The sequence below is a fragment of the Cygnus olor genome, chromosome Z (genome assembly GCF_009769625.2).
Source record: "Cygnus olor isolate bCygOlo1 chromosome Z, bCygOlo1.pri.v2, whole genome shotgun sequence".
NCBI classification, from domain to species: Eukaryota; Metazoa; Chordata; class Aves; order Anseriformes; family Anatidae; genus Cygnus; species Cygnus olor.
The window spans coordinates 34,584,580-34,607,215 of NC_049198.1; the positions used below are offsets into that span (position 1 = coordinate 34,584,580).

Below are 22,636 nucleotides of genomic sequence, written 5' to 3' on the forward strand. Positions count from 1 at the left end.
GTTTCTTTATTAAAGCTCATCCTCACCAGCATTTCCATTAGACCTCTACATTTTTTATTTTTTTTTTCTTAGAGGTTAACAGGTTGCCTGTAAAAATTGGATTCAGCTTGAACCTGAAATACAACGTTTCAGGCTAAGAGTGAGTTTTATTACACACATTCAAAAATGATCTATTTAGCCATTATAAATTATGAGATGGGGAAAAAAAAAGCCTAGAGGTTTCATGTTTCTTTTCCCTGAGTTAAAGAGCATATTGACAGTGTAAAGTGTTGAAAGGCACTGAGAAACTAGTAAGCTTTCTGTCTTTTATATATACCCTCCAAAAATTCATCCAAACTGCACAGAAACTTGAAAACATCTATTTGGTCCTCAAATAACTAAATCCAAGAAGTCTTCAGAAAGAGTTTCGTATTTTTACTAAGTAATATGGGTTGGCATGAGAAACTCTGAAGACAAATAGCATGGCCCAAACTTCAGCCTGGCCTTACTTGGCTGCTTTTTCTGCAAAACAGATGTTGACGCCAGGTTGTAAACTGGTATCAATACTTTCCCAGCCCATCATGGAAAATCCCATGCATACTTCTCAGTGATGAGGATAACCCCACAAACTGCAAGATGCTCATTTGGGACTGGAAAAACACATATTCTATTCCATATTCCTATATGGTTTTAGGCAAATCTCTCTGTAAGCCTGACACCCACATTCCCTAAACAATAACATGATGCAATGACAGTAAATTGCTGCTGTCAGTGTAAATGCAACATAAGTGATGGAGCCTCTTGAAAATCTCAAGTAGAATTTAGTCCTTATTTCAAAGATTCATTTTTCCACTTTACTTGGTTAATCCAGATCACTACCTCAGATCACTACAATCCAACATGAAACCAGTGTAACCCTGTGGAGAGAAGATTCAAGTGTGTGACAAGTGTATGTTCCTACACACACGCACAGCATTGGCATGAATGAACACATGGACCTTCACAAATGCAACAAACATATGTAGTGAGCCTTGCAAGGACGTATATCTGAATTATTAACAATATCTACTTTTTTTTTTTTTTCCAATAGCATTTAATTAATACATATGAAGTGCTGAGAGCGTGACAGGATCAGGAATCAGAACAGAAAGGGAAGATGAAGGTGTTGTGGATTCATCTAAGAATTCAAGGCTTTAATGCTGTCCCTCCACTCCCCAGCGCCAGTATTTTAAAGAAGAGAGAGGATAAAAGTCCAGTAGCTGGTGTGCTTGTAGGTAGTAGCATGGATTGGCATTAACTGTGATTGGACATCTGTTACTCCTTAACTCGAAAGGGGCGGGGTCTGGAGGATTGCAGAGATCTGGAGAAATTTTGCAGCAGCTAAACATTGTAGCCATTGTTCAACCCTGATAGAAAGCAGGTATAAAAATGCAAGGGTGTAGCAAACCTATACTTTTTCCAGAAAAGTGCTTCTGAAAGAGTACTGCTAGGCTTTCCAGAAGCCACCCATTAATTCTACTTTTGTAATGTGTCACTAAAAAGTGTATGTAACAGGGCACTACGTGTACGACGACACTATGTTATAAGGATGGAAACAGAAATTTTTCCTGACTAAGCCTTTTCTCAGAAATGCATCCAAGAAAGACAAACAGAAGGAAAAGAAACCAAAAAGCTGGCAAAGAGAAACAGCAGAATCATCACATGCAGGCTCCCCGCATTCAAGGGGATAGCAAACCATGTGTTCAGATGACAGCTTGCACGTTAAAGCCCTTAACCAACCTCTAAAACATGGTTTCCTGTAGCAGCTTGAAAGGTGCCACGGTGTTCTACCACACCAACAACCTGCAGATAATAGCAGTTCTCAGGTATCTTTATACAACCCTTCCATGGAGCTCCTGTCATAACACTTATTGCATTTATACCAAAAATACAGTGGCCTTTGAGGATATTTTAAAATAGCAGTGGACGAAATGGATTGGATTACAATAGAATTGTTTTAAATAATTTACACAACTGATTCCTTAAATCTTAATTTAATGCTATTAAGGTTTAAAAACAAAATATCATATACTAAAATAAATTAATACTTTTATAATTGACAATGAAGCATTCAGAAATATCCTGCTGCTCTGTTTGAGATTTTCTTCCTGAAGAATGCAATCCATAAAGAAAGGAACGTTGAATACTATTAAATCACGTGGCCTGCTACACCTACGCATAAATTAGCATGGATAATATTAAGATATGCTATTCCTGACTTCTGTGGGTTTCCCCCAAACCAAGGATGTTCATTAGTTTGGGTGATTTAATTATATAACAAGTAAATATTATTCACAAATTAATAGAAACAGCCAATAGCAGTAATGGAAAAATCAATCTGGCTGCCTGTTTTGCAGAGTTTCCATGAGATAGGAAGCAGTAAGCTATCATGAAAGGGATCACAGTATGGGAGAAGGAGGAACACATATAAAGAAGAGGCATGATTCCTCCTCTGGAGTTTTACAAGTTACCACAAAAGATGGAGAAAGTTAAAAATGATGCAATACTTCGGAGAGACTTACCTTTACAACTTAGTTAATTCTGAATTTTAATAGCTGGTCTAACAAATAATTATAATAATAACCTTATTTTATTTTGTGACAAGGCTCCTACAATGCTGTGAAGCTAAATATCTTACTGAAGTCTCACTTACATCCATACTGAAGTCTCGTTCACATTCCATACAGTGGGCAGGGTAACATATTCTTGCTCTTGATGTCCTTTCCTTGTTTTCCTGCTGTGCAAAAAAGTATCTAAGAAATGTCTCACATCAGTCCATGATACAACGGACTGCTGTGCACCTGAACAGACAGTGGAGTCAACTCTACTAACTTTATTTGCATGGAAGTTCCACCTACTGGATGGACCTATCCTAAATGCCTATCCTAAAGCAGATGCCTATCCAGATGCCTATCCTAAAGCATCTGCCACACATTTATTTTATTCAGTCCACACAATCCAAGTCCACTGCCACCAATCACAGGAGCACAATAGTGAGGATGATTTGGTTCCATGTTGGTGAAAACTTTTTAATGAGAATCCAGCAAACTGATGCGTAAGTACAGTTTCTTACTGCTCCTTTAAAATCAGCAAGTCTCTACATAAGCGTGCACTCTGCACAAAAGTATTAGTTTAGTATTAGCGATAGGGTTTTGAAACATAAACATATACATACATAGATTTAAAATTTAGTTTTTGTGTAGTGTGGTAATTCATGAGGTCTCTAACTTTTAGTAACAAGGGCAAGAGCTCTACATACTTAATTGACAGAATAAACTGTTTTATTTATTGTTTAAAAATTTAAAATGTCTAGTAATTTGTCAAAAACTGATTTCGGTGAAATGAAGGTAATTATTTGGGAAGTAAAGTGCACTGCTTGCAGCTTATCTCTCAACTTTAAGAAAAGAAATGTGATAAATGCAATCTTTTATTTCTACACTCTGTTTACTTTTCAATTGTATGTTGCAAATACCCCATATCTAATTTTGAACTAATATTTTATTGAAAGTAAATAACATTGTTATTGGGAGAACAATTTAAAGACACATAGCAGTTTATCTTGAAACATCATGGCATATCAAAATAATCATGCAAAGTTAATGAACAGGAGATTGATGAGAGACAGAAATCCATTCTTTTGTTGCTGTATGTGACTCCTGAGAAAAATATATATGAAGCAGCAGACAACAGCTAAGTCTTGCAAGTAGTCTGGCATCTTTTCTATGGAGCATCTTCTTTGTCATGACATTTTTTCTTACCATTTCTCGGTTATAAATTGAAGAAGATAAAGTCTGTCTATATAGGTCTCTGCTGTATCTCAGTACAGGATTGTACCATACTACAGTTTTAAGTTGATTTTTTTAATAGTTTTTGATGACACTTATTATATGCTCTTAAACAGCACTTAGAATATCTGTGATTTTCCTTCTTTACTCCTGTAGAAATCCCAAGAAACAAACAAACAAACAAACAAAACCCTCTTCTTTCATCAATTACATATTATTTTTAAAAAGATCACAGCATATTTTTTTGCTGTTAATAGCAAAGTTCCTGATGAATTCATAGTATATTTAATAGCTGGCAAATCTGAAGTACAACAGAGTTTGTTTTATATTAACACCAAAAGGAGGATTAGTTGCATACTGGTATTTAGGAAATGCCCAAGTTGACCCTCTCCTAGTAAGCTTCGCATCATAGGGATTTTTTTGTGCTTTATAGACAACCACAATACCTAAGTGAAAAGATAACCAAATCTTGGATGTGGGCAATAAAAAATATGCAGGGGTTCTACTTCAAGCTGGATGTTATGACTGTCTTTTGTATTTGTGACCACAAACTTGTGTCCTTATTGAATTGCTGGCACTTTTGACAGGATTTGGAAAAATAACTACAGATGTTGTGGGCTGCCAAATACTTTCATAATTCATTGTTGGCAGATAATTGCACCTACAAAGTTATGAGGCAATCACTATGTGTCAGACCTTGGGTAAATTTCACTAATCATTTAAACCTGTAAGCATTAAAAAAAAAATAATAAAAAATTCCAAGAACATGGATAAGTTTCACGTGTCCCATCCCATCCATCCCCTCCCCCTTATTTACTGTTGTCTGTGGCTACTCTGTGCATCAGAATGTTTAACTGGTGAAAAACTGTACTAGTTCGGAGTTTATATAAATCAGTGTATTTGATTCTAAAGTTAATTTCTGGAGAGAAAATTCCCTGGAAAAAAACATATATAAGGGAAAAAAAGAAAACTCCTATAAAATGAGACAAGCAGATAGACAGAAATCAGTACATCTTTCCTAATCCATTGGGGTGGAAATGTGTGCCATATACTTACTACAGGGTATACATGCAGTAGTATTTCTCTCTCTGTAGGAAGACCAAATGTCTTCATCATGAAATTCCGATACAATTACACTTTTTAAAGTCATCTACAATTTTTACATGGATAATTTTGCAGCCAAAACACTGGGAAGAAAGAGGAACAACTCAGCTCTGTTCCTGTGCCTGCCACTCCCATAGAGGCACTGCATAGTATTGATTAAGTCACTTAACCACTCATTTTCAAACTGCCCAAACTGTAAAAAATGGGTAATGGTATTAGATACCATTTTCAGAGATAAGATTAAGAAACTGCTCACACAACACAATGAAGTATGAGGATAGATATTAAGGCAGAAGTGTGAAGCATATCATTTCATCTGTTGGCACAAAAAAAAAAAAAAACTTTTTTAATTATACAACTTTAGAAAAATTTAAACTTCAGAAAGGAATAATTTTAAACAGAAGAATTACTTTGTAGGCCTTAGAGAAAATAATCTTCATTGATAGATGACCATTTTAACATGAACAATTATAAGCTAATAATGAGTTGCTCAAACCAAAAAAGACTACTTGGGAATATGTTTATAATTTGAGCAGTTTTAAACACCCATACAGTGCAATGAGGCTTCTCATTTCTCCCCCATTTGGAGATAGGCAAATAGCTTCTGAGTTGCTGACTGCATTGCAGTATTTCATTAGCAATTTTACATCACACTAGATTAGTATTGTTTCTTACTTGTATTTATTTTCATTAATACAATTTGAAAGGTACTAATATTGTTATATTTCTCTGTGGCATTCATGGAAACAGTTACTAATACAATATGAAGGGAAAGATGCTAACAAGATAGAAAGCTGTTAATAGGATAAAACAGCTTTTCACGGAGTAAGAACAACCTAGCCTTCAAGTATTTTACAGAACCATTTTCAATTCTTCTTGAGAAAGTTGTAGGAAATGAATGAAGACTAAGAAAGAAGGGAAAATCAATCAATCAAACAACAACAACAACAAAAACCACATTCGTAATCATAGAATCATAGAATCATTTTGGTTGGAAAAGTCCTCTAAGGTCATTTAGTCCAACCTTTAACCTGGCACTGCCAAATCCACCATTAAATCATGCCACTAAGCAAAACATCCTACATCTACATGATTTCTGAAGACCTCCAGGGATGGTGACTCAACTGTTTCCCTGGGTAGCCTGTTCCAATGCCACACAACCCTTTCATTGAAGAAATTTCTCCTAATATCTAACCTAAATCTCCTCTGGTGCAACTTAAGGGCATTTCCTCTTGTCTTATCAATTGGTGGTTGGGAGAAGAGACTGATTCCCATTTCGCTATAGCCATCTTCAAGGTAATTGTAGAGTATGATGAGGTCTCCCCTGAGCATCCTTTTCTGCAGGCTAAACAGCCCCAGCTTCCTCAGCCACTCTCATAAGACTTGCTCTCCAGGCCCTTCACCAGCTTTGTTGCCCTTCCTTGGACAAGCTCCAGCACCTCAATGTCCTTCTTATAGTGAGGGGCCTAAAACTGAACACAGTATTCAGGGAGCGGCCCCATCAGAGCCGAGTACAGGGGGACAATCACTTCCCTAGTCCTGCTGACCATGCTATTTCTGATACAAGCCAGGATGCCGTTGGCCTTCTTGGCCAACTGATACACTGCTGGCTCATATTCAGCTGGCTATCAACCAGCACCCCCTGGTCCCTTTCCACTGGGCGGCTTTCCAGCCGCTCTTCCCCCAGCCTGTAGTGCTGCATGGGGTTGCTGTGCTCCAGGTACAGGACCCAGCACTTGGCCTTGCTGAATTTCATACAGTTGGCCTCAGCCCATCAGTCCAACTTATCCAGATCCCTTTGCAGAGCCCTCCTACCCTCAAGCAGTTCAATACTCATGCTTGACTTGGTGTTGTCTGCAAACTTACTGAGGGTGCACTTGCTACCCTCATCCAGATCATTGATTAAAATATTGAAGAGAACTGGCCCCAGTATGGAGCCCTGTGAAACACCACTTGTAACTGGCTTCCAACTGGATATATGCGTATTCACAACTCTTTGGGCCTGGCCACCTAGCAGGATTGTATTTAAGTTAAGAATCACTATTAAAATCTTCTTCTGGTACTTCCAAAACTGGAAACCTGTACCAATGAATGCTACATAGACTTTTATAGAGAAAATAAACATAACTCAGAATAGATCTGTCCTTTTCCTGGAACTTTCTGTAAGCCACATTACTCCTGATCCTACACACTCAGCTCACAGTACTGCCAACAGGATATTCTACAAAGACTGCAGGTACAATATCACCCTAGGTTTCTATAGCATGCAATACAAGCCTAAGGTTTCCAGAAATCAAAAGCAAAGTTGTTTGCACTAAAAAAATTAAGATTGACAAGAGCTTCTTTGCTTAAAATTTTAAGAAAAACACATGGTTTATTTAAGAATGAGTTTCTGTGTGCCTGAGAGAATGTTAGCAAATGCGGGCATTTCTTCTTATAGATGAAAAACATGTTATGAAACCTACTCTGTCGATTGTTGGAGTTCAGTCAGTGGTCAGTGCTGGATGGGTACCCAGCAATGTGGATGGATGGACAGACCTATGAAAGGCCTCACAGAGCTTCCTCTACCATTAAGTATTTTAGGGATTAACATTGCTAGCTCCACCCTTATACTCACCCCGGTGAACACAACAACTAGGGTCTTCTTTAGAGAGCGAGCAGCTTGCACTTGTTTTACTCCCCTGCCAACCTCAGAGCAATCATTCTCCATTACTGTGTCTGAATTGAACAACTGAATGGTTTACGATTTCTAGATCACTTCTGCACACAAAATTATTGCTTTTATAAGGAAAGAGAAAAACACCCCACAAACTGAAGAGTATTATTAAGCCATTGACAGTCAAACTATAACTAGTTTCCTTTCTATATACCTTATTGACACCTCTGCAGGAAAAAATAAATAAATATATTGATCTCTGCTGGCAACTACATGAGACAAAGTAGCATCTGAGATATAGAAGTAGAAATGACATTCCCATAGTGTTGTATCTGCCTTACTATTCACAACAGAATTCCATTTCCTCACAACAAACGTAGATAAACAAAGAAGGTACATAAATGAATAATACTTGAAAATTGTGATGTAAAATTCCCCAAAAAAGGAAAAAATTCCTGTAACCTACAAAAAAAAAAAAAAAAAGACTTTGAGCCTGTTGATGTGTCACACGTGGAAGGAAATAATTAACAGTCTTTGTCACATTACACAAATGATGGGGTCAGTAATCCATGAAGGAAGATTTAGTCAATAGATCATAAATAGTTCAAAAAAATTATTAGAATCTGTTTAATAAAACATCTATTCTTCAAATAGTTTCTACGCAATTTAACCAGAAGATGATGAGACCTTTTAAGTTCTTAAAGGTCATCAGATAAACAGCTCATGTTATTGAGACTAGTTTTATTTGGTCTCAAACAGTACAGTCTGCCCAGTACAAAACACAAGTGAAAACATATAAATATACAGAAATACCATCTTTAACAGATAAATAAGGATTTTTTTTAAATAAGAAATCTCTTATAAGAAAAACATAAATGGCAACACAAAATGATGTCAGCAAAATCAGAAGTTATGTTTTTTTGTTTTCCAACCTTTCTTTCTATAAAACAAAAGAATACGCGTAATCTGATTTTAACAAAGTAAAATGCAGCTTGGCTCCTGGAATAGCTATTTCTTTCTGTCCACATATTTGGGAAGACATTCTCCTTAAGAAATATCAAAAACAAATTATTTATTGCCTAACCTGCTCTTCCAAGACAATTTCACTTTTCAGGCTTTTCTTTACCATCTCAGACATTACTGTTTTCTGGATTCTAAATGATGGGCTTTCAGCTTGGCCAGAAAAAAAAACAAAACAAAACAAAAAAACAACAACATGGTTTTAGACTGCATTGTACTGCATTTCATTCAGTGAAAACAGTGGTTGTAGAAGCTCCATAAAAAAGCTACAAGGTTTTATTTTTCAGAAAAGAAGTTATTATTAGAAGATTTTGAATATTTTCTAAACTGAAAAGTGTCTTTTCTATCTCATCTAGATCAAACTTTATGTTCTAAAGTTATAATGTATAACAATAAATTCTTAGGTAAGTAAATCAGAGACTCAATCTTTCAGTGTTCTTTCAGTGATCAATTCTGTCAACCACAAACTGATTCTATAAGAACAAGGAGACCAAGACCATGGAACCTCTCTCTTCCCCCTCCCCCCTAAAAAAAAATAATCCAGATTTACAGGTGTACATTTTTCTCATCATTAGATATCGTTGTTCACTAACCATCCTCAAATTTGTATTTCTTTCATGTAATCTTGAGAGATACCTTGGCCAGAAAGGAGCATGATCACATGTACAACTGCTTATTAAGAGGGAAGGGGAGGGGTAGGGGGAAAGGGAGGGCTAGGGCGGGAAGGGAAGGGAACAAGAAAAACAAGAGGAAGAGAAAAGAGAAGAGAAGAGAAGAGAAGAGAAGAGAAGAGAAGAAGAAGAGAAGAGAAGAGAAAGAAGAGAAGAGAAGAGAAGAGAAGAGAAGAGAAGAAGAAGAGAAGAAGAGAAGAGAGAAGAGAAGAGAAGAGAGAAGAGAAGAGAAGAGAAGAGAAGAGAAGAGAAGAGAAGAGAAGAGAAGAGAAGAGAAGAGAAGAGAAGAGAAGAGAGTAAAGAACATTATTGGTTTTCTCTGAAGGATTTTCTTTTATACATAGCTTTATCCTATAATTTTGTCCCAGTTGGGCACACTGCCTAAATTTAAACACAAACAGTCAAGCAATGAAGAAACATTACCACATTTACTGTGAACAAAAACTCCCAGTTGTACAGTGAAATTTTAATACATTTCAACTTATCTCTTTTACTAATGGGGAGAGTACAAACCCTGTAGGAATTCGCTTTGCAAACTGGTAATTACAGTAGACTCACTTTTTTATAATGCATATGTATAGCTAGACACAAGAACCATAGCTGCCCTTTTGATGTAGGTTACAATAGGAATGTTTAAAAAAATTATGAAAATCTACAGCAATTCTAAAGGAATTCATTATTTCATAGGAAGTTGTCCTTTAGCTATATGCAAGAACACAAATACACGGAATACAATATAATACACATATATTCATATATTTATTTGATTTTATAAGCTAAATCACAAGCTTTAAATTTATTTATTTTTTATTTTTTATTTTTTTTACCTCTCCCAATGTCCCAACATACAGCATAAATCTGCCCCTACTGGTGCAAAGTTGGAGTTTCCATCCTACATTATCAAGTATGAGCTCAGAACAATATTTTTGTTCTCCCAGGCCTCTTCTTCTCCACAACCTTCAAATTTAAATAGATTTGAACTTCAAATTTATGTCTCACTAAATCATTATAACACTTATTTAAAAGCACTATTTCAACTGCATAAATTTACAACATACAATGTCCATTTCAGCTAAGACAGGACATGCTGTGTCTGGCAGAACATGTTTGAAGTGTACACAAAGACAGGTTTAATTTATTCTGAGGGGGCATGAAATCAAAGTAAGATCTACTGGCACTGTCATACATAGGGACAATATTTATAATATAATTGTGAGAAGACACAGATATTTTTACTGAAAAAAAAAAAAGAAAAAGTGCAAGATAAATAAGGGACTGCAACAATATACATATTTTCAGTTCTTGTAAGCTCTACACTGTTTTGCTTTTCACTTTTTTTGTTTTGTTTGTTTTTTGAATGCCTATCTCATACCCCCGATTCTGTAAATACCGCAGTCTCACTGTTTACATAAACTTATATTTTTACTTCAAATCAACAATTGAAAATGATTTTGTCACAAAATTCAATAAATAAAGTTTCTGTCTTCTAAGTACAACACAAGAAATGATATCAGAATTTCACTTTCTGAAGTTTCTGCATTTTAACATGTTTGCTGATGTGAATATCATCAAAATTACCAGAGGAGCTAGCCATATACTTAGCAATTAATTCTAAAACTGACTTGTGAGAGCAGTTTACATTTATCTAGCATCTCTTTGAGCGTAACGCTGCATATTCACCAGTTTGTAACACTTAGGTTCTTAGAAACACAAACTGCCTGTCTCTGCTAAGTAGCTCTTGTGTGCTATGTTGATTAGGCAGTAAAGTGAGAGATTTGCAGTTCTTTTACTAAGGAATAGCAAGTTCACAGCTCGAAAGAGTCACAGTTAAAATCACTAGACTCCCAGGCTTCATTCTCCAAACAGAGAATGTTGATATTATGAGGAAAGAGTACAAATCAGTGTCAATGATTCCTAGTAGACAATCACCAATGGGGAAATCAATGGCCTAATGGAAACTGTAAAAACTGTGAGGGGGAAGGTCTTTCTTGTATGAACCTGAAGCAAGCTTTTTGTGGAGACAATATTAGAACCCTTGAAATTTTACATGAGCTTAAAATTTTCATTTTCCTCATTGCTGGGCTGTAGATCTCTCATGGATATAATCCTGTTCTCCAGAGATGGTTGCTTTTAGCAATGAAATTATTCTTTCAAAAAAAAAAAAAAAAAAAAAGAGAGAGATTTGTTAATGACTGTGGAATCACTTCTTCCCATTATATTTCATGAAAGGAAGCTTGTCTTGACTAAATTTGACAAGACTTCTCATTCAGAATTAAGGGGTTTGGTAAAATGTGAGCATCAGATGAAGGAAAGGTGCTGTACTAGGGTTACCATCAAAGAGTACTGCATTTAAGGCATACATGTGTGGTAAGCATCTTACCCATTCCTGTGAGAAAATGAAATCTACAAAATGCTGGAAGGGAAGAAAGTGAGAAATATGTATGCCAGCAGGTCTAGAAGTGTAAACATTCTTCACTGTAACAAAATTCACTTCCACAGAACAGAAGATAAATGCTGTATCACTTATGGCTCTGGCTGATGCAATAAGTATGTGCTTAGTCAGCAAGTCTCCATTGAAAGCATATGGGAGGTAACACACTCATCCTCTGAAATTACCTTCACCACTGTGCATCATAATTAAGGTAACAACCTTGTCACAGTGGTTTCTGTCTGTCTCAGGTTGGGCATAGGAGATATGCCCTCAAAAGCAGAGTCTGGATTTCCCAATGCATGTACTACACTAAAACTTCGCTAGAAGGGAAGATAAATATGTAAGACTTCAGAACCAGTGTGGGGATAAACAACAGAAAATACATGCCAGACTAACACTCTTTTTGGGTGCAAAGCAAAAGATTTAGTTACACTTCTAAATGACGGAATATATAGCAGTGAGGCTACATTCCTCTTCCAGAGTTACCACTTTTGTTTAATTACCAAGAATTGACAAAAGGATGACAGAAACTTTGATTGACTTGAAATGCTACTGCTGCAGTTTATGTATTGTTACATGCCAAAATGAACAATGCATATTTTTAACAATTTGAATCAATTAAGATACTAAAATCTATTGTACTAAACAGATTTAAAATGATTACACATAAAATAACTGAGTATAAAGGTTTTACCTAACAAATGCATTCCAGATCACTCACAGTGACCCTCATTAGCTATATCTTGACACTTTCAAATTTCTTGTGCTGATTTTAATTTATGACTCAGTTTTGGAAAGCATACAGGGACACACGTACTGTGGATCTTGACATTAGCTAACTTTCTTCTTTCTTATTACTTGTTTTCATAATGTTATGTGTAACATTTGATCATGCATGGGCAGAAAATAAAGCAACCAAATCAGAACCCACATGGCTGTGGCTTAAGGGGCCACATTTGAGACAAAGTAATGCAAATTGCTAACAGTGAAGCTAGAATAAGTTTTATGCTGGCTTTACACCTCCTTGTTAAATGCACGAGTTACTTTTATAAACAATTAATGTTAACAGAAAACCTAAAAATAAAGGAATCCAGTGGCTTGCACTGTACGCATCAAACCCTATTCAAGCCACTGACTGTTTAAAACAAACCCTGCCTCAAGGGAGAATGGATACCCCTAAGCAGAGGGTTACAGCAGTGCCTTAAAACGTGTTGGAACCAACTGAATACTGTGATTGTTGGGGTGAGGGTGATGTTCCCACTCCCAGGAATTTAGACATGAGCAGTAGTGTCTATTACAGACCAGAATGACCCCAAGCACCTGCTGTTCAGTGAGCAGCAGCAGAAAGATGGGAGGCAGGGAGCGGACAGCACTGGAGGGAGAACAGAAACAAATTCTTTAGAAACAGCTTCTTTGCAGTTCACATGTTTATCTGATGGTGCTCTGCATATTCTTCATCTATTTAAAATGTAAGAAGCAGGACCCAAAGAGAAAAACATTTGAAGCACAAGACCAGGGATAAGACTAATCAAACGTAAAAAGCTTGCTACATGGTAGCATTGTTCATTCATGTGTCATCAGTCCTATAAATATCATTGCCTCCTGTGTGTACCTGCGTATTTATTGCTATGTTTCGAAAGAAATCTTCTGTGCAGATATCATTTCTACAGCTTTACATAATGTGCATTCATCTGTACAATGTCCCAAGATTTCCATGTAATCAAATTGTTCATCATTTGTAGTGGACTGTAGCCAACCAGTTACCACAGTCTGTCACAGTTACTCGCCCCTGAGCAACAGATTTAAAGCAGGTAGTCAAGAGCTGCTATATTTCTTGCGTCTGACTATATGAGTTTATTATTATTTTCTCTCATAGTTCACAGTAATTGTAGCTGGATTGGGCCAAATGACTACCAAGATGTTTTTTAGAGATCAATATGCCCTCTTCTGGTTTTGCATTTTAAGAGGGAGATGATAACAGGTGATTCATTAGGAAAGCATGTTCATATGGACAAACAGGAATTTTCATGATTAAATAAAGAATCATTTTTTCTCCTAATCTATTTTCTTATAATAGCTTATTTTCATCTACATGTATTTATTTAAAATCACTCAAGAAGATCTCAGATGCTAGACTGCACCCGAGGGAAAACTAGCAGTCTAATAACACAGTTTTGTTTTGCTTGGATTTTCCATTGCTTTTGGTTTTACACAGTGACAGGAGCTGTCACAGGTCTGACTTTGATACTATCCACCTTACTCACAGTACTAGGTGAATTAATACCTTGAAATGCATGTTAAAATATTAGCTCTGGACACTGAAATCTTGTTTATCCACAGATCTCAAACAGATTGGGCAGTGGCTGTTAGGGCTTTGCTGAAAAAAAAAAAAAAAGAAAAAAAAAAAAGTTCCTCTATCTCAGAGCTGGAATAAGGAAAGTCATACTCCAAGCCTATTCAAACTTTCAGAATTCTGCAGAAAGTGCAGAAAAAGCATACCAATGAATGATTTCAAATAGCTTATTTTCTTAGAAAAAAAAAAAAAAAAAGTATGTCAATATATAAAACCCATCCACTCAGACACATACATATTCAGCACAGGACATGAGCTAAAACAGATGTTCCAGGAATAACCAGGCTGTCCCATCTAGAAGAATATATTCTAATATGGTGCATTAAATAAAAGCAACTTTTGCCATTTGGCAGCCTACATTGTACTTGAACCCACTTTTCTTCTCAATTATTTTGATAACAAAGGAATAAACTTAGTGCTCATTTGTACTTTGTATTTATCTGATCCTGACTGTCCATTTCTATTTGTCAGTGTTCAGCACCCTTAAATATCAAGCAACACACATTTTCATAGAGAAAGAAGTCAATTGAAACCATTTAGTGCATTCCCAACTTCTCTTAATAAGGTATCTCCCAACTTTATCTAGTTTATCTATACTTTATTCAGTGCATGTTTAAAATTTAGTTCAGTTTGCCTTCTGCCAGACTGGTGTTAGATCACACTAGGTCTAGAATCAGTTACAGTAATCCTGCTGCTACTCAGTACATAAAGTGCTAAGCACAGGCTTTGTAAACAAGAATGCTCTCACTTTCTATGCAAAGACCAGTCCGCAGGCTTTAATCCAGCATGTATACTTAGGTGCACATGCTGTGCTCATGCTAAGCCCTGTATTTATTCCTGTCATAGCACCCAGCAGTCCATTAACGGACAAAACTTGCTTTGGTCACCATTTAACATGTAAATGCTTTGCAGCAAAAACATATACTGTGCACATTCATGGAAAAAGAAAACCAGGCAGATAGAAAGTGAAATGGCTCTGTATGTGCAAAACCTAACACTGGCCCAGAGCCTCTTCCCATTGCAATCAATTGGAGTTTTGTCCTATTTCACTGAAAGAAGAATGAGCCTGTCGTGACTTTTTAAATAGCTTTATGAAGAGCCTAATGTAGCAATCTGAAAGTCTGTCAGTAACAATCTCCTGCCCCACAAGTTATAAAATTGAGGGTATTATTATATTGGGTTGCGGTTTCTAAACTCCATGTGCTTTCTAGCACATTTTGAATGTACCAGCCCAACAAAGTTAAGTGCAAAGCTTAACTGTCTAATAGACAGGGTTGTGTTCTGCTCTCGGTTTACGTTTTGATTCTCGTGCGGCTGTAAGATTGCACAGGACACTTAAACCTGTGTCAACCATAGCAGGTATGAGTGGTATTCCTAATTCAGACGTTGCTATAGCAGATCCTCAAAGCCCTTCCTCCCTAGATAAATTCAGCAGCAGCTCTGACCAGAGCCCACAGGCAGACTCTTACCCTCATAGTCACAAATGCCATTCCCTGAAGCCCCCACTTTCACCCACCTCCACATATGCACATGCCATCAGCAGCTGCACAGTAACTGCCTGTTTGTGCACAGGAAGAGTTAAATCAGCACACTCAGCCCTAATTGCAACTTTCTTCTCCTGTGGGACAAAGGCACAGGCCAGATGGAATGGGTTCCTCAGTGTAGACCTCAGGGTCTACATGATGGACGACACTAGTATAAAACAAGCATGCACATACAGAGAGGACTAAACTCAGCTCCAAGAAACTCATGTGTCACCTCATTACAGCCAGCGGATTTCCATGATGAAAAGTTCAAGTCACAATGAGACAAATGGGAGCCTTTTCTCTCATTTTCATGAGAGTTCCACCAGGTCATAATTAAAAGCAACATTCAGCCTAGTACAAATTAGTGATTGGTAAAACCAAGATGCAACCACAAGCACAGATTCTTTCTCCACTCCGCTTACCACTTAATCCTCTTTGGTGTGAAAACTGGTCTGGAAATTGCATAAAAGCTGCCTTTCTGGTGAGATTTCCAGAGTTTTCTGGTAACAACTATGCCAGACACACCACAAAAACAGACTCTGTTACAGTATGTTGATAAGTCTGTTTCCACTCCTAGGAAAAGCCAGATGGTGCAGAGGTGTGTGATAATAATTTCTAAAACAAAAACAAAAAAAAAATTAAACCCCAGAATAGCTGTGGTTGGTTTGAGTTTAAGGATCAAATTCAGGTCAGTTCCACTTTATCCAGATTGATTCACTTCTCCCTATTATTATTTGATTGCCAACAATGTGCTTGGTGCTATAAAATCCTGAAAATGAAGAGTGCCTTTAACTTGAGGAGTTTGAATACAGGCATTGAGGAACAAGGTACTAAGTACCTGAGAAGGGAGTTAAACTCATGGAATTACTTTTTTCTTACTCTTTTAAAAAATAGTTAAAATTTTCACTAGGAAGCAAACACATCCAAGCTCTCACAAAACAGAAAATGGAGATTCTTTATCAATTCATCTAAATTTAATTGAAGATTTTGAACTGCACATGGCTTTTGGTATTTCAAAAAGCAGTATTTACATGAAGAAAGTATCATGCCAGAAACCAGGAAGTGATGCTCCATTAATATTCATTACATGCCAACACTCAAAAAAAAGGAAAGAAAATATAAGCTGCCAAGTTTATTTTGGCAAAGTTGTATGACATGATTTGTATTCAAAGCAAAATTTAGAAAAATGTCTTTAAATAAATGTAAATCCCTTTCAAAATGATAAAAAACAACATAAAACAGAAGGAAAAAGCACTTATGAGTGTTAACCTTTTTTTCATTGCTAGACTGTACATAAGCAGTGATTAGTGAAGTACATTGTCATAAAGGACCCACCAGCTTAAGCTAGATTTACTTTTTCCTCTCTTTATAATAAAGAACCTGAATTGTTCAGTTATCAAGATGTTATAAATTAGTGATATTTAATATCTTTTTTCCTCTGACCTATTTTTTTGTTTGTTTAATATATATATAAGCACCATTTTTAATTGTGTGTGAAAGTCAAGTATAGAGAATAATCCTAGTTTTCCTACGCAAAGACCAAACTACACAAGAAGACGGCAGCAGACTTCAGCATGGTGTTAGTATACTTCTCAGAAATAAAAACGTTGATTCATTGTCTGGCCCAGAGAGCGGCAGGAAGGGGGCCAGCGATGTCTGTATTGCACAGTGCAATGCCATGCAGAAATTCCTAAAACACTTCTTAGCAAAACAAATGAGCCCAAACAGCACTCCATACAAATTTGGCTATATTGCTTCTAGCACTTGAGAAAGCTTCTGTAAAAGCAGGCCAGGTATCTCCCAGCAGCACAGGGCTGCACTGTGGGGTTATCTCATATCGTGAGATCCCCACTAGTAGTCAAAGAACGCTCTTCTGAGCTGTAGTGACCATCAAGAGATGCCCCAATGACAGCACAAAAAGTCAGTCTAGCAGGTAGGACCAGATTCTGCCCTCAAAACAAATTGGGAGCCTCAGTTTATTCAGGTCTAAAATTTAAACTACTGCCTGCAGAAGCTAGAAAAGTTAAAGCCAAAACTCAAGACTAAAAACAGGTCCTCACATGAAGAAGCTACCTCTAGTCCTGTTCCATTGATTTTCTGAGTGACTGCTTTCAGACACAATTAACAGACCAGGAGGAAACCCTGAGAATTAACTTTATAAAGCATTAATTCTAAAAGTAGGAGAAGGCAGGAGAGCAGCCATGTATGTGGGGATGAGAAGTCCAAAAAAGATACATCTAGACTCTCAATTTTTCTCCTCTTCTTCCACTCTTTTTCCCTTCCTTCCATCCCAGGCATGTTCAGCTCTTTCCTGAAACCCTGAGGAAGCCTGAGATCTACCTAGTACCAGGAGGCAGGGGAATGTGCGGAGAGGAGGACCAGGGGTTACAGTTTAGGAGAAAGCATCCTCTCTGGCTACACAAAGTGTGTCTCCTCTTCCTCAAATACCTCTCTTTCTCTAAGTGGTGTTCCACACAACTCCTTGCAACCCACCCAAAGTTGCTCCCACCTTTCATAGGGAAGCAGGGCATGCCGGTCAGGGTCAAGTGGCCTTGGTGCTAGTGCATTAAGCAGGGTGTGAGTTGGGGACATCTCTGAGGAGGGAGCACAAGGACAAGATGAGCAGGCAGAGAGTGTGGACAGTTTCTAGAATACAGGCTTTGGAGGGAAGATGGAGCTCATTAGACAGGGAAAGATTGCAAAGGCCTTGCTTGAATACTGTTTCCTCCTACTTAGGAGAAATGACTTTGCTGGGATATGGGCTGACAAAAAAAAAATAAAAAAAATTGTGTGTGGTGGCAGGCATTAATAACAACGAGGCTTGGAAAGAAGGGTAGTTGAGAACCAGGACTAAGGAACTCAAGAAACATCACAGAAATGGAAGGTATACATGATGGAGGTAGGAGAAACAAATTCAGAACCTCTTTGGACTAAACAGCCGAATAGAGGTCTCATGTATATAAGAACTGTCTGAAGACTTTGAAGATCACTATTAGCAGGCATCCATACACCCATACATACTGTATTACTTTTCCAAAGTCTCATTCAAGCCTATTGGTAGAGCACTTTTAGGCTGTATGTATATAGGGTAATATTCTTCATCTCGTATTAAGAATTTCTGCCCTCTTCTGAAACAATGGCTCCATTCAATAAGGGCTACAAAGATGAAAAGCAGATGCTTCCTAAGAGACTGGCAAAGTTGATAAGTCAGAAGGTATCTCACTCACCTAATTACACACTAGGACAGTATCTAATAGTTATCAGATAGTAATACTATTAAATGCTACTAAAAGAAACATATAACTCGAGTAGCTCTGTAAATTCTCCATTAGTGTCAACATCCAAATTCAATACTGTTGAAGGGAATCCCAGCAGATGAGAGGAATTGACCTGCATAATTCTCCCAAAATAAAATTGCCACTTCTGTGATTTTTTTGATGCTTCCTGTTTTTTTGTGGTCAGGTACGGTTTTTGAATTCAAATTAGACTTTGGGTCTGTGATAGATTGGTCCTTTTTTCTTAAGTACTTGACGTGCTTTGGGAAATCATTGAGCCATCAAGGAGAGGTGCTGAGCTGGACCTCATTCTCACCAACAAGGAGGGGCTGGTGGGGAATGTGAAACTCAAGGGCAGGCTTGGCTCCAGTGACCATGAAATGGTGCAGTTTAGGATCCTGAGGGCAGCAAGGAGGCGGCACAGCAAGCTCACTACCCTGGACTTTGGGAGAGCTGACTTTGCCCTCTTCAGAGATCTGCTTGGTAGAGGATCGTGGGACAAAGTCCTGGAAGTAAAAGGAGCCCAAGAAAGCTGGTTAATAAAAAGTATCGCTATCTCCAAGCTCAGGAGCGATGCATCCCAACAAAGTGGATGTCAGGCAAACTGAGATATGAAAGATACAGATACAGAAAAGGACAGAACTGCACCTTTCATGTTGAGAAGAATTTAAAATTCTACATGTCAAGGGGTAAGTACTATGTTTTTGAGACTACTGGGCATATTATTAAACAGATTGGCTTGCTACAGCCCTGGAAAGCTCACTCATGAAAACATGCCACTATGCATCATGTGCATCCATTCTGTTGAAATATAGACACATTCACACAAGCATGCAAAGAGGAAATACAAAATTCTCTTTAGTGACTAAATAGAGTAAATACCACCCCCCACACACACACCCACACAGCCCTCTCTAATGGCTTTTACTAGTATCCTCAATGCATGCATGTTACCTGGATGCTTAGCAGTTCTTATGAAACATCAGGAGTTCCATTTAATTCAGATTACTTAGTAAAACACCTGCAATGTTCTTCAGGCTAGTCTGTGCAGTTCTGAACTAGAAGATCTTAACTACTCAGACTTTATTCTGATAACTGAAGGACAGCTTTTAAAATGAGATATAACCTACAAGGGCAACAAATATATATAGTTTAAGGAAAAATGAGATATAGGATAGAATTACTTTGCGTCTTAACTGATCTAACAGTACTGTTTTTAACCATTAAAAGTCTCCCAGTTTTTGAAGGAACATGAAATATGGATGTGAAAAATGGAGCAACATGAGAGCAACTCCCAGAGGAATCATTCTCAGAAAACAGTACATTCTCAACAAGCAAACAACTGGCAAAAAGCAATACTTATCGAAACTCCACATGCATGAAAACTGTCCACATGGGAGGCAGCTGGGGGCAAATACACTCCATGATCCACTAGCTTAAGTCAAAAGATCCCTCAGCTCTAATGTCCTCATGGAAAAATGTCAGAGAAAGCCATACACACACTCCCATCTCTGTCCAGGGTATGATGAAAAGAGGCAAGTATTTTTTCTACTAAATCAAGTAATTTATCTGACTTATGAATATGATTAAAATAAATAAGTCTTACCAACCTATCTGTCTCCAAAGGAAACAATAGTTATGCAATTCCAGAGTCTATCTGTCTATCTGCTTTACCCCTTCACAACTTCTGAATCCACATATCTACTTCAACTGACTTTGGCAGAAAGGCAGACTTTGCAAATATATTTAATTTTTATAATGTTGTTGCACAAAACATGACCCAGAAGCTGCATGCAATCCCAAAACCTTTTGTTTTGGCCTGCCAGGTACTTACAGCTAGGGCATTCCATTACACTTACTTAATAGTGAAAAGGTAGCAGCCAGCTGGTCAATCAGCAGCTCCTGCCTAGTCACACCACACCTCTTATTAAGCCAAGCAAAGGTAGCTGTGGATTGCAAGAGTGATGCAGAAAGGGACTGGAGGGAACGCTTTGGATGTGTTACAGTTCTGCAATAATTTTCTATCCTAAAAACAAAGCTGTAGAAAATCTGGTTTCCCTAATGTTGCTGTTTACTCAACTGTTTACCTGATTCAGATTCTGCAAATTAATATTTTCAACTTTATGAGAATACTAGAGGAAAAGTCCCTCTACTTGTGCCAAGCTTGGAGCTAAAAATTACTACACATCTAAGAAATCAGAATCCCCAAAACATTGTCTAAGAAGAATAGTAAAATAAATTGCCTGAATATGTGACATTGTATAGGTTCTTAACCAGATACTGTCAAGATCTGAGAATATTCAAACGTATGCCTGAGTGATATACAAGAAAGGTAAGTATAACTGAAGGATCAGATATGCTAAAATCAGATTCAAAATGCCATAGTATTAAATAGAGATTTATAGACTTTTATAGAACACTTTTATAAAAGTTTTAAACATTATTCTCCAAAAGATTTGTTTTAAAAAATATTTTACCAGGAGAATTCTTGGTACCACCACTTGGTTAGGCTTTTTCCCTGGTATTATAGAGTTCATCAACACTAGTGAGCCAATCAATATGACAGACTACCACCTAAAAATTAGTTCAGTTATCTATAAGTCTGTAAGCAGATCCTGAGCTGTTATGCAAATAGATCTCTAAAGATCACAACTGATATAGGATATAAATCAAGGCATACTTTTATACAGTCCTTTTTTGTGAAGTGAGTAAGTAAATATAATCACCATGGCTCAGTTCATTAAGTAGTGGAGTTACTTCTTCTCATTTTTCCTGGTTCTCAGAAGCATTTAACAACTACAAAACATAAATGGAATGACCTTTTATTTTTCATGATAAACTCAGTCTTTATTTGTAGTTATTTTATTAATCTCATAAAAACTTTTGGACATGTCACACTACAGACAGTAAATAGAATGACATTAAAAATCTTGACATTTGCCATAGTCTTCACAACATAAACTACATCCAAAATTTTGAAATCTGTAAAAAGACTTTTTAAATCTTATTTACAGCTAAGTATTTTCACACACACACACACACACACACACACACAAAAACACTTCAGATTTTGACTTTTTCTACAGTAAAGTTAACTTCACAAGCCACACGGCTCCAACCTGCATACACTTTATAAACCCACTGATACACATGCTAATCTTATACTTATTGTAGTTTATATTGTCCACGAGTTTAATGTTTACACCTAACAGAGTTTAGTGTCTGTGCATATGACTTAAATGTAATGATCTCCTATCTAGCGTGAAATCTAACTCAAATCTGATATCTTGTGGAATATTTGAAGAATACTCCTTTGCACCTCTGCTGATTTTAGGATTTGAAAAAGTAAAGGTTTGAATACAGAGCCCTAAAAAATATAAAGAATAAACGGTCCAGAGATTTAAAATATACACATTTTTAAGAACAACGAGTCAACTGGGAATGTGTGAGCATTTCTCATACAAAAATATATGCAACTGAAAATAAGTGAAAAGGACAGGAGGTAAATTAGACAGGTAAATTAGTCCCTAATACTCATTCAAATTATATCAGTATTAGTGATCAATTTCAATTGCTCTCTACAAAGGCAATGTATTTTTGAGAAAGCTGCACTATAATAACCATATAATTAAGAGGAAAAAATAATATATATATAAAGCAAGGAGCTTACTTTACATTACATATAGAACATGGTAAAAATCTTTCTTTTCACTGATTTTGGTGCGCTCTGGATCAAGGCTGTAGTGATTGCAGGGACTATAGTTCAGTGATTAAGACAGCAAATTTAGGTTTCGTTC

General features: G+C 36.9%; 1 protein-coding gene across 9 annotated transcripts in view; it reads right to left on the reverse strand.

The window, feature by feature from the left end:
* LOC121061714 (zinc finger protein basonuclin-2) overlaps positions 1-22,636 on the reverse strand; it is a 324,255-nt gene that overhangs the window by 104,354 nt on the left and 197,265 nt on the right. Inside the window, exon 2 of one of the 9 annotated variants that reach the window (XM_040540983.1) lies at positions 21,566-21,635. The exons of the other annotated variants lie outside the window; for them this stretch is intronic. Coding sequence (XP_040396917.1) covers positions 21,566-21,568 — 3 coding nt within the window. The 5' untranslated portion in view covers positions 21,569-21,635. The remainder of the gene's footprint in view (positions 1-21,565; positions 21,636-22,636) is intronic. 9 annotated transcript variants of the gene reach the window in all.